Below are 18,726 nucleotides of genomic sequence, written 5' to 3'. Positions count from 1 at the left end.
CCCAAAACCCCCCCGTTCCCCCTTCTCCCTCTCGTCGCCGGCATTCTCCCGATCTCCGACCACCTCGCCGGCTTCTCCCGGAACCACCTCGCCGGCTTCTCCCGAAATTTTTTTTTTCACGGTTCGTGCTCCGTTCGGCACTGGATCGCCGAACAAAAGGCTTCTGTTCGGCTGAACAGTGCCGGACAGAAGCCTTCTGTTCGGCACTGTGCAGCCGAACAGATCTGTTCGGTTGAGGGTTGCCGAACAGAAGGCTTCTGTTCGGCACTGTTCAGCCGAACAGAAGCCTTTTGTTCGACGATCCAGTGCCGAACGGAGCACGAACCGTGAAAAAAAAAAATTTCGGGAGAAGCCGGCGAGGTGGTTCCGGGAGAAGCCGGCGAGGTGGTCGGAGATCGGGAGAATGCCGGCGACGAGAGGGAGAAGGGGGAACGGGGGAGGAGGAGTTTAAGGGGGGTTTGAGGGGTTTTTTTTTTTTTTCTTTTCAAAACGAAACGGAGGAGGAGGAGGGGGGTGTATGAGAAAATTTCAAGGGCAATATGGTAATTACACTAGGTTAGTTTGGGTATTTTTTTTTTGGTTTTTGGGGGGTGTCCTGAGCAATAGGGGGGGTGTATATAGAACTACCCGCGAGAGGGGACGATGGATCTGAGCACGGCGGCCCCCCTTTTCTCGGACGAAGATGCCCTCATCAATTTACCTAATTACCGCAAGCACGGTGCGCGCGTTCGAGCTTTTCGTTCTCGAAACAATGCTCGTCGGACATTTTGATGCCCAACGGTCAACAGAACGATCTGTCGCACATCTTTCATTTTTCGTGCGTATCTTGAGGCATGATCTGCGGACTATAACGCGTCGGATACTAAAATGTCCGACTTACTTTGGATGTACGATCAGACTAAGGGGCAGAGTGGGAGGCGGAGGCTTTTTCATCGTGTCGGGGTGGTCGGGTGTGCGGGTGGATCGCGAGGACATCTGATCCGAACGGGTGAAAGGTTACAAAGGCCTTCGGTGACCTTTTCACTGGGCTCGTACGTGTCAGGGCTAAAATGTCTCGATAAAGAGGATGAAGAAGATATGCTCCTATAGGTGAATCATTATTAGACTGCGTCCTGCCATAGTGCCATGGAGATATCCACGTTGGATTGCATAGGATTTGGTGTAGGCTCCCGCGGGTGGTCGTCTCATGAGAGCTACGAGGAGTGCCATGCGAAATGATAAAGAGCCATAGCGAGGTAGAGCTTCCCGTGCGCACCCTTTTCAAAGCGGCTAAGTCCATGAGTTCACGATAGATAGTCCCAAAAGGGAGTAACACCATCAAGATATTAAATGTTGAGCAAAGCAACTATGTAATATGAGTAAGGGCCAAATACCAGACTACCACCGGGGATACCAACCAATGGAAACATAATAGAGCCCTATGACACCTATTAACTAGGAGTGAACGTGGACAGGATGATATCAATCCGAATTTATTTTTGTATCCTAATTTATTTAGATATGAATATAGATACAGATAGACAATTATCCATATCTGATTCTAACTAATATCTGAATCTATCTCCATATCCATAAAAAAAAATGCATATAGATATGGATAGACAACTATCCAATCCATATCTGAATATCAAATTTTATTTATAATCTAATTTGATTTGATATAATGCTCATAAATTTTTAAATATATATATATATAACCACATTAATAGGCTAGCATTTACTTAGTAATATCTTTGATTATGTGGTTATAAAATTTAATTATCTGACTTATATTCCTATATATATCCATATTTTTAGTATTCAATTTGTATCTACATTCATTTAAAATAAATATGTATGTGATTTTTTTGCATGCGACTAATATTCATCTTCATATATATATATTCGTCAAACAAAACAAATATGGATATGTATATATTGGCCTATAATCGTATCCAATCTGATTTCAGCATTACCATTAACCATTGCATGAGCACGCACAAACATGACAATCTAGCTGACTCAATTGGCTCGATGGTTGGGAGTGGACAGAATTGGGAGGTTAAAGAAAGCGCTCCAACCACCGAGATGGTAGCACAATTAAAACAGAGTTTTGTTTTCAACGGAGTGACCCAATTCCGAAACGCGTGAGCATCGATTAAATATGGGGACCGAATGCCCCCCGCATGACTTGTCCGTTGGGAGCGCTACTGGTCCTCTGGTACTGAGATGGTACTGGGGGACTTACTCACACGTGGGGTAACCCATGGGTAGGAAAGGGTATGAGAAACTTTCTACCTGTATGGAACATTTTTTGATAGAAGAGAGGCCCAGTAGAGGCTGCTATACGGATGAGGCTCTTCACCCCCCCTTCCTTTTTCTTTTTTTTTACCAAAAAAAAGAAAAGAAAAGAAAGCGCTCCACAAGGTAGACATCCCAAGAGATTGTAGGATATCGCAATCGTCCGAACCAATTGGAGATACTTCATTGTATCATGTTGCACCAATAGCTGCTTTTATCTTTGCAACAGCCAATGCATGTGCCATCATCCGTCGTTGAATGGAGCAATCCCTGTATGGCTGACTATTAGCTATTGTGGGGTCCGAGTCTAGCCCCTCATCAAATTTAGCCTCTAGGTCATGCGACCAATCTACTTGACCCAAAGCTGCGGCCAATCCCAGAAGGTCGGCCTTCAGCGTCATATGCTGAACCAATGGTGTTGCTAAATGGCATATTATACCAAGCCCATGGCTTTGACTGTGATCCAAATTTATGACGCTGACAATCTTCTGTTTTCCCAAAGCAACCTACATTGGTTGCCATGTCCCATGGTAGGGCTCGAGGGTTGATCGTGAGATCATCCTTTAAGAACCTCTCAAGGGCAGGGCTGGAAGTGGGCTGGGCCATGCCCTACCTAAACTTAGCCCGATTTTTTTTTTGAGCTTTAAGCTAGGCTTAGGCTTGAAATTTTTTGGATAATCCAGGCCTGAGCTCGACCCAAACTCAGGCATGAGCCCAACCTGATTTGATTGGGCCGACTTGAATTACTCATTTGGGCCAGAAATAGATCTGGCCTGAACCCGATTGAAGTTTAATATTTTATAATGTTGCGCCATAAATAAATGAGCCAGCTAAAAATTAGGCTCTCTTATAACACAAGTAAATAATACATGATACATTCATTATTCTCAGCTAAACTCTTGATTTATCCTTTAATTCATCATTATTCTCTCCAAATAATAACGTACAAAAATAAAGAGGTCCAGACCCGAATTTGGGCTCCATTTCGGGCCTTTTTCAAGCTCGGGCTGAGCCAGGGTTAACCCAAGAACATACCTGATCCTAGCCCGAAAAATAAATGGGCTCTATATTTAAGTTCAAACTCGATCTGAATTTCTTTGGGCTTAACTTGTAGCCCGACCTGAAGTCATCCTAGCCCGGTGGGCCTTAGGCCAGCCCAAGCCCATTTCCAACCCTACTCAAGGGGGCTTAAGTTAGAACTCTGCTTCCATTTTTTTGCTTAGTTTTCCCACCAACCTTGATCGAATGAACGAGGGAAGCCTGGATATTGCCACTTCTGTAGGTGGCTCCGAGCAGCATGCTCCAATAGGACACACCACTCTAGAAGCTCTTGAATTGATAGGTGTTTCTGCTAGATTCTAAACTGAAGCCGGCACGGTGCTCAGCTCGCTTTGAGATCAGTGAGAACCGAGTTGAATGAGGTCAGATGAGATCGAGTTGAGGAAGATCTGATCACCTTCGAGACTAATCTATAAGAAGTCCACTTGCCAAAAATTTTGAGCGGGGGAACCTCCAATGGTTAAGTCAGAATAAGAGAGCAACAGTGTGGAAGGAAGAAAATTTATAAGAAGTAGTCTCCAAAAATGAGCTTTTCTAAAGATCCCAAAGCCACTGCTTTATATAGGGTAGATACTGATCCATTACCCGATTTGGCGCAATATGCTTTAATAGCAAGGCAACGGTCGGATGCACGTTAACAACATGAAAACTGTCCTGCGTGAGCAGCACACGGCGGTAATTATATCGATCATGCATTGACTGTATTGTTACCATAACTGTCGATCCTTATTAGCACAAGCAAAGTGGCACCTCGATTTTCACTGAAGTTATTCACCTCAGTTAATACCGAGGTTAAGGAGGTCAAAATGTCCAATATTTTTTTTTCTATCACTTGCCCTTATACTTCTAAGGCTGAATTATATCTAAGTTCAAGTGATGGAAGTCGTATCGTCATTTTGATCAAGGACAAGGCATCTAAAAGGAAGTTTTAATGCATCGATTGATCTTCTTGAAATGCCATCATATTGGGGCTATCCCGAGACATCATTATTTTAGAGTATTTCGAAGGTGCTATTAATGCGGTGATCTAGTTGAATTGCTTATGCCATATCCCAAGTTGACACGTGGTTGAATTAGCTCGGGAAGTCGAACCGTTGCTTTAATCAGATCCTTTCACACCCGTATATAAGGGTAACCCCCTCCATCATTTTTACACTTCTTGCATCTTTTGCAAACCTCCCTAGTAGCTCAAGCTCTCTCTTGCGTGTCTCTCTAGCGAAGTTCTTTTCCTTCAGCTTCGGCATCTACTTGATTTCTTCCGACGTCACCAATGGGTTTCCGCTTTTGGCCATTGGATTTTCTCTTTTTTGTTCTTTTCCTCTTTTGTCTTTTCTAGTTTCTACACTATGAGCAAGGCTGAGATTGAGATCTCAATGAGGAGTTGGTAGTCTGACCAATCTCCTTGAGCTCGACGTTCCTCACATTCAAGCAAGGCTAATCCTGAAGTCCACTCCAGCTCGAAGTACGAGGTGTCGGTCCTTACCTAAGAGAAGATAGACTTGCTCTGAGCTCAACATTTTATCCTCCCGAGTTTACTTTTGAGCTCGCCGGTCTCCAGGGCCGGGTGATTAATCCTCCTCCTTCTTGGCTTGGCATGTATGATGAAACTCTCAGGGTCGGGCTTAGATTGCTTCTCAACCCTTTCATCGTCCAGTTGATGAGAGTTATAGCCTCATCTCGGCCTAGTTGGTTCTGAACTCCTGGCAGGTCATCGTAGGTTTTCTTGCCCTCTATTTTCTTTACAATATTCGTGCCTTGGTTTCTCTCTTTCAGGGATGTTTCATTGTACAATGGTAAAATCTTTGAGCACTAAACTATCCTTTATTGCAAGTTATATATTTTGCAATCTCTGTATAATACATACATACATACATATATAGAAATATTTATTTTTACGGTCCTTAATGAATATTTAGGTATTTATATATTTCTAATTTTTATGATCCTTAATGAATATTTAGTCATTTATATATTTCTAATCTGCTAGTTATATAAATAGAGGGCAAGAAAAAAAATATTCATTAAAAAAAGAAAAAAAGGCTGCCATTGCTTATAAGTTTCTACGTTTTTTTTGTTTCCATTTGCTTGCAATTCTTTTCGGATGTATTTAGAATTTTGTATTTTAGAGAGAGCAGATTCAAATCATTCTTATGTGTTCCTTGAAATAGAAAATCTCTCAGTTCAGGTTAGAGGCACGAAATTACAGTCCAAGATTAGGGCTACCTTTTGCCGTAAATAGTCACCAACTTAATTAGTTTCTTGATAAGCACGTATAGTCGAGAAACAACACAAACTTTGCAAGGTGTTGTAGAAAATGAAGAGAATAGAAGACTAGGGAGGTTTGTCGTTGGAATTTTCTCGAGATATTATCGTGGAAAAATTTTTCTTAAACGAACAACGAATCCAAATGGTTCCGTATTCGAAACGTGCGGGTGCCCATTAAATTATGGAGACTGGATGCTTCCTAGTCGGACACAAAGTTTGGAAGAGTTATTGGGATAGCCTCGGTGGTATCAGGTGTGACGTACTCACACGGAGGATTCATGCTGGAGCCTAGAGAGATCACCGAGTCGGACCTACGAGTGGAAAGGATATAAATAAAACCGAACGAAATGTCCAACACACGATCATTTTTGTCCGCATCAAACATTCTTCTAGCAGGATGGGGGCCTAGTAGGGGCTGCTAAGATGGGGGTGGGCTTGTTCCTTCCTCCCATCTTTCCTTTTCTTTCAAAGAAAAAAAAAAAAAAAAAAAAACAGGGGACAATCCGTCTTTGATTACTTATCCTTCTAGTTAAATCGTGGGCCCACATACTCATCTTGTGGTCCACAGATTTTCTCGTCACGTGCGTTACGCTACCGAAACTCGTCGTCCGTCGACGCACCGGGTTCCGCATCATCCGGACCATGACACGACTTGGACCGTACCGGCTCAAACCGGTCAAGCCGACACTTGTGACTCTTGTCCACCATTCCACTCGATTCCCCGGGGCCGGCGGAGCCGGTCCGATGTCCTGACCCACAGCCGGACCACGGTTCAGTTGACCGAACCGAGTTAGAGAAGATATTTCGGCGAGTGAAGGGGAGAGGAGGTAGACGCGCGATGAGCTCATGGAGCAACGCCTCCGCTGCTTTCCGACACGCGGTGCTCTCGCGCCCCCGCCCTCTCCCTCTCCCTATATATATGGTCTGGTCACCACCCTTAGCCCTCGCTTCTTTTTCCCCCGTTCCTCTCCACTCCCCGAGGCTCAGGCCTCCCTCCCTCCTCTCTTCTAGGGTTTCCTTCGCCCGAATTCCATTGATCCTCTCCGATGGCCCTCTGTGGGATCGCCGCCTTCCACCCGGTGGCGGATGGCTGCGACTCGCGGCCTTTCCGCTGGTCCAGCGTGCTCGGCGAGCCCTCTCCGCCGCGGTTCTTGGTCGGATCGCCACCGTTGAGGGGCTGGAGAGCGAGGTGCTCCTTGGGGAAGATCGCGTCGGGGCCCGAGTCCCGAGGCGCGGCGGGTCGGACGGGCGGTTCCTCCTCCGCCGTGGAGGGCGCGCCGTTCCCGGAGGAGGAGGAGGTGGGCCCCGTGATCAAGTTCAAGATGTCCGACTTCGCCGTCTCCGATCAAGTCAGCGTCGGCCTTCAAGGGAGGGTGCGCGGCTTTCTTTGGATTCGTATTTAAATCTTGATTTAAATATAAATGTACCTATTTAATTATTTGTAGTAGTGCATGTTTAGTTGGACGAGGTGATCTTTGAGGCAACAGTTAGAGATCCCGAGAGGTGAGTAGAGTTTGTTGTGGAAATTTGATCTCAGCGGATTTTTTGATTCTTTTTGCCTAAAATTGGAGAAAAGCTGAAAGTTTTGATTGCGGATTGGTGGACTTTTGTACAGCCCGTTGTACAATTCGAGAGTCGTACTTCGACAGCTTACCAGCATGCAAGCGAGGCGCAGAGGTCGACGTGCATTAGAGGTTTGCTTGATCTGACTCATTGAGCAAGATTTAATAATCTCACGAGTACAGTCTTGATTTTTATCAGGACCGATTTCAAATGAAAAATTTTACACTAAATGTCTTTTGTTTACTGATGCCGTTCAGGTGCTGAAGAAGCTCGCTCCGCGTAGGATCATGTATCACTCATATGCAATGCAAGTTCATGGTTATGTGTCTCCATCAGGCAGTGGGGATGATGACTCCTTCACCCTAGTGCACGGGGTGTGTGCCTATGTCCTCTGCTGCTATAACTTCTTAATCATATGCAAATATTTTAGTTGATAATTGCTAGACCAGAGATTTTTCATCAAGATACGTCGATCTTTAAAGGAACTAACTCTCATGATTCAGTTATGTTTAATGTTCGTGAACCTTGACTTTGAAAATAAACAAATTTGGTATGCCTTGCTGTGGAATTAATTTTTTGAAGACAGTTATAAATGGAGGATGATGTGGTTACTCTCATTCTGCAGTATCATGGAAGTTATTCTCTAAGGCACTGGCTTCAGCTCTCAGATTGGCTTCCAACCTTGGAAGCCACCCTGGCATTGGATGAAGAATATGTCAGAAGGGTAGGGGATGACACAGTAGGAGGGCCTGCTGTTACCCGACAACTGCGTCTTACCAGGATTTTGATGAGAGACCTTTTGATTGGTGTAAGCATGTTCCTTTCACTTATAAGTGCATTGGATATCAGTAATTTTCTGCTGCTGTTTATTATATGTCTGCTGTATCTGGACTGCAGGTGAATTACTTACATAGTCATGGGTTGGCCCATACAGAGTTAAGGCTGGAAAATGTGCATATAAGCCCAGTTGACAAACATGTCAAAGTAAGCAGATATTTGGTTCACCTTTTAAAGTTTAAATAGTAATGCCATATGTTTCATTGCAGAAGTTGTTTAGATATGATGATCTGGGTTTAATGCAGAAGAGTTGCGCATTCAATTGATTTTGGAATTTAGAATCATACTCCTTTTAATTTTGTTAGAGCAGGTTAATGTGATTTTGAACAATTGACGCACATTTTGACACCATTGATTTGCACCAATATACAATAAAGTATAGTCAAACAGTTCAGACTTCAAATGCAATATGATGTCAAAGTATTAGTATCTATATCAGGAATTAGAAGGTTTTGTATCTATGGACTACAACCAACTTAAGAGCCATTTGGATGCATGATTATGTTACCATTGTGATATTACCTACCAGTGGAGGAAAGACTTTGAAAAGGAAGTAAGAAGGTGAAGGAAGTTGAGGATCAATTGAGGTCGTAGAACCCATTATACCAATATTTCAGGGATACCAAAAAATTCATGATTCCATTGTCCTAAATTTTTTAGGTTTATATGCCCTTTAACTTCTTGTTCTTGATTTCATCTTACTGGACAACTCTCATTTGCTTGGGAGATTGCACAAACACAAATTTTGTTCTTTGGAGATCCAGAGAGTACCTTTTGGTATTAGTCCCTCATATGATACAATATCTCTCAGGATTCAGTCCTTATCTGTTTTGATGCAAGCAAATCAGTGACAGATCAACGGAGTATTTAGATGAATTACCTTTTATTATTTTATGCTGCAGGCACTCAACCAACATTTTCCTGAGTTTTCATGTGCATCTTCCGCCCTCTTTCTCTGGTGAAGCCTCTTCTAGCTTCACTAGACACATTGATACAAGCAAGGAACATGGTCAGTGGTCTGATAAATTCTGATCACCCAGGCCCCTTGTGAAATGCAACCAAGCAAAATCTTCTTGATGGAGTTCATGGGAAATAACTTTATCAAGGCCTGATATGGTAATTCAATCTATAATGAACCTTTATAAAAAATAATCAACCTACGTTGATCCTGTTTGGTCGACCATTAGCCTTGGTTGATGGCGCAAGAAACCTTTAATCTTACACATGTTTACTTGACTTTCTTTCCACAACTTATGCTATTCAGGTTGCTAACTGGAGTTCCATTTTAACTGAACTTTGAAGATCTCCTGATAAAGAATATCTTGACATATGAACAGCAATAACAGACTTTTATGCTTGGAACTGCAAGGAGTCATAGTCGTCAAAAATGTATGTTTTGGATATGGCCCAATTGTGTAGCAACAATAATTGGTGAAATACTTCACAGTGGTGAGCATACCACTTACATTAATACCATCGATATTGATGAGAGTATATATTTACAACATATCAGCAAGTTCTTATTATACAATTACTCCTTTAAAACTTGTAGTGGATTACTCATAGCAAGTTTATCAAGGAAGCATGGGAGATATTGAGTTTAGTGTATAATTAATATCCTACCAGGTGGTGATTTCTAACAGAACATCAATCTCTCATGCCTAAGCAGCTCTTGCAACATTGGATTATAGAAAGCTAAATAACATTGTGTTTTCACACTAGAGAGGATATACATATATATATCTGACAAAAGTAAGCTTCATTAAGAAGACTTTTTTTCTTGAAAGTTCCAAGCAACCCAACACCCTTAAGATTGGAAGTGTTTTACTTCAGTAAAACACCTATGAATATTGAAGTGCAAAATGTTGACCTATGAATATGGAGCAAGCAATTGGTTCATCTTCAGATATTACGTGCACCATCAGCAGTTGATGCACGAGGTACAGATCCTAGAACCTTGTTTTTATAGTAAACAATATTCTTTTTGTTGTAATTAATAGGTTTAGGATTATAAATTTTCTGATGTGGTTTTCCTTTTATTTTAGAGTCTAAGGTTGGATGGATTTCTCTTAAGTTTGGGATAGGCTAGTAACAAACTCTAGTTGAGGAAGTGTCTAATATTATGTAAAATTGTAACTATTGTTTGTGACACTGAACTGATTTGCATCGTAAACCAACTCAAGAATGGTACATGTATATTCAAGTTTAGAAATTCTACATATTTTTTTTCGTTTTTCAATTATGTTAGAAGATACGTGAGATATAGATCATATTAGCAAAGTTTCAGGTCAATTACGTGTTAAGTAAATTGGGGATTTATTAAATTTAAAGCATTGTTAGGGTTGGAATAAGAAGCACTGCCTGTAGGAGTAAGGTCATTTTAGCAAGCAGTGGTTAATTATGATTTAGTTTATTGACCCCTTTGAACTCTAAATTTTCCTTCAATGTGATTGTTGAACCCCAGCCATACATAAATATTCATAGTTAAAATTTTTGGGCATTTTGTTAATCAAACAAGGGACAAGCATGCCATTTCGATATCAGTTTCAAAACTTTATGGAACCTCACTTGAAGATGGATACTTTTACTCTTGAGTAGGGGAGGTAAGGCAAAGTTCAAGTATCAACAGTTTAGCTAAAAAATTGTGTGTACGTGTGTAGAAAGACAAATATACAAACATATTATTGTTCATGCATGCATGCACATGCAAAAACAAATGTGCTGTGTTAAAGATATGGGCCTATATTGGGCAATGAAATATTGCTCTGAAGTTGCATTCAGTGTGGGCTCAGTCATTTAATATATATATATATATATATATATATATATATATATATATATATATATATATATATATATATATATATATATATATATATATATACTGGTTCATGTTGTAGTTTTGGCATTTTTTTTAGTAATGCAGACATTATTAATACGATTAGTATTAGGTGGGCATTCTTGGAAATGCAGTTGATTTCTTTGACAACAGTTCAAGTGATAGCATGGTGGAGGGAAACACTGACAGGAGGAGATTGATGATCGCATTTGACATGAGGTATGAAAGCAAACATTTTGAGCTAATGGGTTTGTAAAGGTCTATGGTATTACATACCTTATCTCATTGCAATTTTGAAAAACTCTATTTTCAATCTGTTGCCTAGATGTGTTGGTTTCATCATGGCAAAATTGGTCCTAAGGGAGCTCATGGATGCTTCAGTCTTCCTGAAATTTAAGTCTTTTTTGAATAAGGTTTGTTTCTTAGTTTTGTATGAAGAATTTTTCTTGCTTATAAATAAAAAGAAACTGTACAAAGTTACCTGTAAATACTCTTGCTCTTCCACAATATTGACATGGCACTTCTTTAGGATGTTCATTTATTGCTTTGCAACTGAAGTAAAATATATAGCATAACTTCCTATATTTATTGTGCAAGTACTTCAACTGAACCCATGATATGTATCAATGGTGTTGTTATCGTATGCCCTCACAACCTCCATGTCAGTCATTTTAGTTTGATATGCACTTCATGTATAGTGTCCTTCCGAGAATGCTCAGTTGTGTGGGTTCCTTCATTAGCTGTTTTCTGTGAATATTTAAAAAGCTGTAATTTGGTTATGCAGCATAGGTTTATGAGCACTCAATTCAGGCTTTTCTGGGATTGAATGAGTTGCATGGGATAGTTTACAAAACTAGTAGCAGTAGCAGTAGCTGTTGTCATTCTTGTAAAGGACTCTGTTGTGAAATTCCAGACAGGTTGTATATGTTTTAAGAACAATATTCTTCAATTATGAAAATTGATTTTGGTAACTCTAAACTCTTTGGTTGAAACCGACATATGGAGATGGAAATCATTGGGTATTGATTTAACACCAAGGGGACATGTCAAACTATTTATATTTGTAGGACTTTTTTAGCAATCTAGTCTAGTGGAATGTAGGTGGAAAGGAGTGACAACTGGAATGGGTTAGATTATGAATTCAGGTGCCTATGGTTTGATCCAATTATTCATTTGATGAAAGTAATATTGTATTGTCTGTCCATAAAATAATCATCACTTTTGAATTCTCATGCCTTTGAGATACCCCTGGATGGTGCAGAAGATAAAACAGCTATGACAGATCTCATGTCTTTTTTTTTCAAAAAAGAAGAAGAAGAAACAGCTGGGACAAATCTTACTATTAGATTCATCTATTAAATGGTGAAATCAGACCTTGAAAACTTTCAACATGGATAAATTTTGTGTAGAACATGAATGCTTCTGGCCCTCGTTTTCTGCTCATTTTTATAAGTCGACTCCATGTTAACATGGAATAACCATCATGATTGTGTGACCACAGGGGAATAACCCATCATGCCTGCGTGAGTTTCTCTTGCCAATTCTATGCCGAGACTCTCCATCTGGAAATGCTGGTTTGCAAGTTAATATCAATTTACATTCTATAGCTTCTAGCATAGTTGAATTATGGAAACTTTAGTAAACATGGTTTCTTACCTCCATATCTATAATATGTTAAAATGATTTTTGTCTTTATTTAGATGCTGGACAGGAACTGGGGTGCCGGATGGAATCTTCTGTCACTGCTGCTAGCAACAAAACCTTCTGCAAGGATAAGGTAGATTTTGTAGCAAAAAGCCACTATATATAGCAAAGAAAAGATTATTATTTTTCCTTGTTTAGTTAGTATATCATGTGAATGCTGTCAACAATTCAGTTATGCAACACATTCTTTTTGTTAAGACCTTATCTTCTTGCCCTTTGGAGAGTTACTTTTTCTTGGTTCCTATCCATCATTACATGAGAGGGAATGATTTGTAAGCACATCATACATCAAATTCCACATATTTTTTACATTTCTACGAGTCATGCTGATTCTTGTCCGTTTTCAAACAGTTGCTTGGATGCGCTGAGGCATCCCTTTCTGTGTGGGCCTAGATGGCGTGTACGCCCATCTATGCACGTCATCAGGTGGGGTTTAGGTTCAACAGCTGTTCGGATGGCAGAAGATTACATCTATGGCCAACATCAGGTATCCAAATTCCTGATATATATGTAAGATAGAACTTCATGATGATTCTGCTACAATGCAGTTCGAACAAGTTTGTTTAGCTTAAATCCATTGTAATATAATTATGAAAAGGGTAATGCTCTAGAGACTACTGAGAAGACCCTCCTTTAGAGGTATTGGCCCTACAAGAGGGAAAGCTGGTGGTATATAAAGCATTACCATGATAAACTCATGATGCTTTATCACTGCATTAGATTTTTTAACTGTTTCTTTTTTTTTGTGGTTACAGCGTAGCCGGATATCTTATTTCATTGAATTGATGGAGTTGCTAAACCCCCATCCAAGACGAAAGGTAAAAACCAGCCTAAACTCTTCTTGATTTTTCCTGTTTTTGCTAGGTTTCTCAGGGCTTTGGATTTGTTTTTTCCCACACGTATGAGGCATCCATGTTGTCAAAGCTGGAGTTAAATTTTGGCAATCAGAAGTTGCTATTTCCACAAATGAGACTATTCTTCTTTCATGTTTATCTTGATATCTTTAGGATATATAATTGATTTTAATTATATTTGAGATCATTAGGCATTGTTTTTATATTTTTAAATTTTCCTCTTTGCAACTGATCATGGATGAGATCTATCAGAGGTGTCTAGGTTCTTTTTCATGCCTCAATAAGAGAGGATTTTAAATTTGTTGAGCAATTGATATAAATAAAGTAAAAGATTGATATATAGGAAGTAATGAATAGATGTCATTAAAAATAACTGTGATACAATATGATAAAAGAGGAGGAAGAACAAGTAGTCGCCACTGTTCAATCATGATCGATTCTATCTCTTGAATACCATATAAGAGTTAGTCGATGCCTTTGCTTGTAGGTGAGACTAGAGATGCATTCCTTATGATAGAAAGATGTCAACCACCTACTTCACAAGTCACTCAAACTTCATGCATGAGTAGGTTGACTCTCCACTCTATGGGTCCTTCGACCTTCACATGCAAACAAGTTGAACCTTCAATTTATGGGAACCTTAACATCCATGGGTAGAAGTGGAGCTATGTGAGAGCCGATTAAATATTTGCTCTTTGGGTAGAAGTGGAGCTATGCCTGTTGATGGTTGAAAGATTATTCATTGCCAAGAAAGGCTTTGAATCCTGGAATCCTAAGAGGGGGACGGCAAACCAAGCACTCCATAGAATTGTAATCTAATAAGGCAATGAGCTACCAGTGGAACTGTTGTATGTGTTGATTATATTGAAGCAAAGGTAATTCTTATGATGGGATGAAAGGGTAGTTATTGCTAAAAATAACTTCACCTGGGCAGTTTGTTCCGTGAAATACCATCCCTTGATGGTTTAATTCAACAAAACCACCTACATTTGGTCTCATAGACATGTGGCAGGCGACCAATAATGATATATTCCAAATGTCATGCATAAGTTCATGAATAACTTGACCAAAACTACGGCCGATCACCATTGTTGACTCACAGTATATCAATCTATTTAAAGTATGGTGTAAACATTTGACCTACTCTTTTCTCTCCCTCAATAAAGTGAAAAAAGGTATCAGATCTTGGAGATCTATTTTGGATCTTAAAATCAAACCCCTTAGTAGGGAAGGGAATCACAAACCATTTTCCTCTGTTGTTTGTGGTAGGAACAAGGTGTGACCTGGCTGGTGTAGCAAACCCTTTCGTAGTGTGTCTAGGATCTTTTTAATGCCTCTGGAGGACTTTAGATTTGGTGAATGATTGATATAAAGAAAATAGAAGATAGATAGAGAGAAGTAACAAATACATGTGACTGAAGATATAACTTCATAAAAGAATTAATCATGGCAAAAGGAGGAATAAATCATCTCCATTGTTCCAATCAGGATCAGCGGAACCATCCCGAATCGGATGGTTTTAGTTATACCGAGCCGTTCCGGCAGTGGACCGGGACGGTTCCAGCAACGGAACGAAATCCGTTGCTGGAGGGGGAGAAGGAGAAGGAAAGAGAGGAAAAGAGAGAACGAGTGGGGAAGGGAGGGAGATGGAGGGAGGCCGACGAAGGGTGGCGGAGGCCGGCATCCCTGTAGGAGGCGGAGGCCGTGGCTGAGTTCTCTATTTCGTTCGAAACAAGGGTCCAACAGCTAAAAAATTTCGCGATTTTTAAGTGAAGTCGGCAAATTTCGCGATATTTAAGTAAAATCGGCAAATGATTTGCCTACTTCACTTAAAAATCGCGAAATTTTAACAGCAAGATCCCTGTTTCAAACGAAACAAGGGACCCTGGCTGCGGCCTCCACCTCTTGATCGAGTGTCGGCCTCCGACGGCCCTCCACCAGCTTCCCTCCCTCTCTTCTCCTTCTCTCTCTCTCTCTCGCTTTTTCTCTCTCTCGTTCGTCCTCTCCCTCTCCTCTACTATGTCGGTGCGGGCACAGCACAAGCCGGGCCCGGCCCGGCACGGTGCGGGGCCATACCGACCTGTGCCATCGGGCAACCGATTCGGTATCCGGTACCAGCATAGCAGACCATGGTTTCAAACGGACCAATTCTGTCACTTGAACCCCAGAGAGAAGAATAAGTCGACTCCTTTGCTTGTAGGCGAGACTCATGCTGCTTTCTTGATAACAGAAAGATGTTCGCCACCAACTTCACAAGTCAATCTTAACTCTATGCATGAGCATGTTGATTGTCCACCCTATAGGTCCCTTGACCTCCATGTGCGAATAGATTAAACGTTCATTCTGCGAAAACCTCGACATCTATGCAAAAGTAGGTTGGACCTTCACTCTTTGGGCCGCTCGTCATCCATGTGAGAGCAAACTGAACCTTTGTGCTCTGGGCAGACTTGGAGCTGCACTGATAATTGAAAGATCATTTACCGCCAAGAAAGCCTTTGAATCCAAGAATCCAAGGAGGGAGTCGTTAGACCAAGTGCTCCATAAGATTTTAAAAGCTGACTGTAGAAATGTTATATGTAGATGTGTTGAAGGAGAGAGGCAATCGAAGTCATCTGCATACTTTTTATGATAGGAAGAAATGGTAGTTATTGTTGGTAGTAACTTCCCTAGGTAGTTTTTCCCATGAAAAATCACCCCTTGGTGGTAAAATTCAGCAGAAACCACCTCCATGTGGCCTCTTTAAATATGTGACAAGTGGCCAATAATGATCTGTTTCAGATTTCGTGCATGTGTTCATGAATTATTTGACCAAAGCTATGACCAATTTATGATTGTTGACCCATGCTATATCGGTCCATCTTATTTTTGGTGACAAACAGTTTAAGTGGTAGCCCTTTTCAGTCGCCAGCTTTATCAAAAAAGGCTTGCAGTTCAATCATGATTAAATAAGTGTCCATAGTTGTTTATAGAACAGAAAGGAGGGAGAGATGGGGACTGTTTTTTTTTTTTTTTTGAAATTTTACGTTCCCACCCACCAGTGCGCGCGCATGCACTTTATGCATGCTTGTACATATATATACATATAATGCACATACGAACATACCTCATGCAAATATGATGGTTCATCTATTAGATAGATTGATTGTTATATATATTTTTAAATCTGCAGAGCTGGCTTGAATTCCTGCCTGGTAGGTGGCGCCTAGTGTACTCTACAGGAAGACATATAGGACTGACACTTCGTCAACCTTCCTCTAGAGTCCTCATTGGCAATGCATACCTCACCTTTACAAGATCTACTGGTTCAGATTTCCCTGCATTTTCAATTGTTTCGGACATCAGCTTCAAAGTCATGCCCAAATCTCAGTGGCCTCATGACAAGGCCGGTGCTCCTGGAAGTCTGGATATCAAGTCTTCAGTCAGAATAGCCCCTGGACGAAGGTTTTATCTCAAAGAAGAAACTGAAGCCAAGTGGAAGAGGGTTGGTCACATCAAGGAGCCTCCATCCAGCCTCCCTGCAGTTAAACTTCTTGTAGAGGGAATTGATATATCAATGAGGATTGGCTCTTCATCAAGTATTGATTCCGCCAAGAGTGTGCTTCACGAGGTTCGAACTCAGATCCCACCTGAAATGTTTGATGTGTCCGAACTTGTTTGTGGGACTTACGTGGACTCAAGAATGATGGTTCTTCGTGGGGTCAATGGATCAGCTTTGCTTTTCACCAGATCTTGTTTGACAACTACATGAAAGTCATAATTGCTCATTGTTTTTCTCGATTTGTCCATTCCTTTGTATAATCCCAAATCCCTTGGTTTTACTTTATCCTCTCCCTTCAATATCTCTTCTTTCAAATGGACTCCTATCAAATTGTTGTGTTACTAATAGCTTCTTCAGGTGTAATTTTCCATTATTTTTCTTGACATGTACATTTGTTTGTATAATCCCAAACCATTAATTCTACTTTATCCTGTCTTTCAGCATCTCCTTTCAAATGGTTTATGTAAAATTATTTTCTAACTAATAGGATCACGTTAAATTTTGTTAACGAGTTATCCTTCTCATTAGTCACCAACTCAAGCACTCAAACAAGCAGAACTTTTTTACTTCATCTGGATATTTGACTGGAGTCCTTCAATAACTACTGTAAATATTATCCATTAGTTCTGCTTGCACCGAAGAAAAGATTGAGGATTGTGATACAGACTACATGGCGAAAATAGACGAGAAATGAATTCATGGTGCGTGAGGTATGGTGCGCCTGCAAGGAAATGCCAAGAGCTGCAAAGTGGATAAAAAGTTCCCCAAGCTTTCATCTGCAACATTTCCTGTAGGAGGATCTCGGTGCCACAATAAAACAAGGGTCACTTTTGTGGTACATAACTTGAGTTTTAGCTGCAGAATGACAGGGACGGGTGTAATTCACAAGCTACTTGCAAATGAGCTAGTATTTGACTGAAAATTCAGCTTGCGTGCTTGAATGGTAAACTAGTTGAACTTAAGCTGGATTGGTTTCAGCTCGAAACTAGCCCTTACCTTCGCATCATGGTCTCCATTTTGGCTTCTACCACGGCCTATCTTTGCCTCCACCCTCAGCAGTCAGTCATGTCTCAGTGCTTCCTCCAACCATGTTGCTCTCGCCTAGAGGCTACGTAGATAATCCAATAGAATTAGGCTATAAATCTTCTGCTGGATTCATAGATTAGGCAGCTTATTTGAGCATGCCTATGTCAAACCAATCGCCTCAGCCTGCATCCTACGGTAGTAAAAAATAAAAATAATAATTAAAAAAAACCCCCTCCAAGGATGCCTTTCCTATTGCCGGTGAAGGATGGAGATTAAGAGCGTTGAGTGTCATGAACTCACCCAAAAACTTTAGCTGCTAGGAAGAAGACCGGCTCCAACTAATAAATTCATAGAACACCCTTTTTATTAGTCAATATGGGACTATAATATTGTCCCCCATCCAACCTCGCGATGCCCTCATCACGACTGGCTTCTACTCGAGAGAGGGGATACTGGAGGAGCCACCCATAGCCCGAGTCCTCGATTTTGGTATTCTCCGGTGAGAGGTCCATATGACTAATAAAAATTGCGATGCATGATGAGTATGGCTCTAATACCATATGCTGCAAACTCCGCCAAAAACTTAATTGAGACTTTGGTTCATGCATGGGTTGAGACTTGAGCTTAAGGCTACAGTATAAGAAAGGTGGCTATGGTGATGGTTGGTGGTCAATAAGGACAGTATGACAAATTGTTGCATACTCCATCTCTCCATTGTGACCTCAAGATGGTGACCGGTGGATGAAGAGGAGGGCACCTTC

The 18,726-nt window shown here is 40.9% G+C and overlaps 1 protein-coding gene across 2 annotated transcripts; it reads left to right on the top strand.

Moving 5' to 3' along the window:
* Nucleotides 1-6,420: 6,420 nt before the first annotated feature.
* Nucleotides 6,421-17,382, top strand: ORG1 (OBP3-responsive protein 1). 2 transcript variants are annotated; one of them, XM_008800220.6, is made up of 13 exons: nt 6,421-6,977; nt 7,064-7,107; nt 7,220-7,298; nt 7,425-7,541; nt 7,793-7,975; nt 8,065-8,151; nt 10,956-11,062; nt 11,169-11,256; nt 12,345-12,425; nt 12,544-12,620; nt 12,899-13,034; nt 13,303-13,365; nt 16,571-17,382. In XM_008800220.6, the coding sequence occupies exons 1-13, from the start codon at nt 6,651-6,653 to the stop codon at nt 17,147-17,149; spliced, it is 1,968 nt and encodes a 655-aa protein (XP_008798442.4). In that variant the 5' UTR covers nt 6,421-6,650; the 3' UTR covers nt 17,150-17,382. The 2 variants fall into 2 exon arrangements, with proteins under 2 accessions (XP_008798442.4, XP_088565301.1); XM_088709175.2 differs by having other exon boundaries at nt 6,434-6,977; nt 7,053-7,107.
* The last annotated feature ends 1,344 nt before the right edge of the window (nt 17,383-18,726 follow it).

The sequence above is a fragment of the Phoenix dactylifera genome, chromosome 1 (genome assembly GCF_051530095.1).
Source record: "Phoenix dactylifera cultivar Ajwa chromosome 1, Ajwa_hap1_PhDact_Kaust_v1.1, whole genome shotgun sequence".
Lineage (NCBI taxonomy): Eukaryota > Viridiplantae > Streptophyta > Magnoliopsida > Arecales > Arecaceae > Phoenix > Phoenix dactylifera.
The sequence above is the reverse complement of the archived record's forward strand: the minus strand, read 5'-3'. Positions and strand labels throughout refer to the sequence as shown.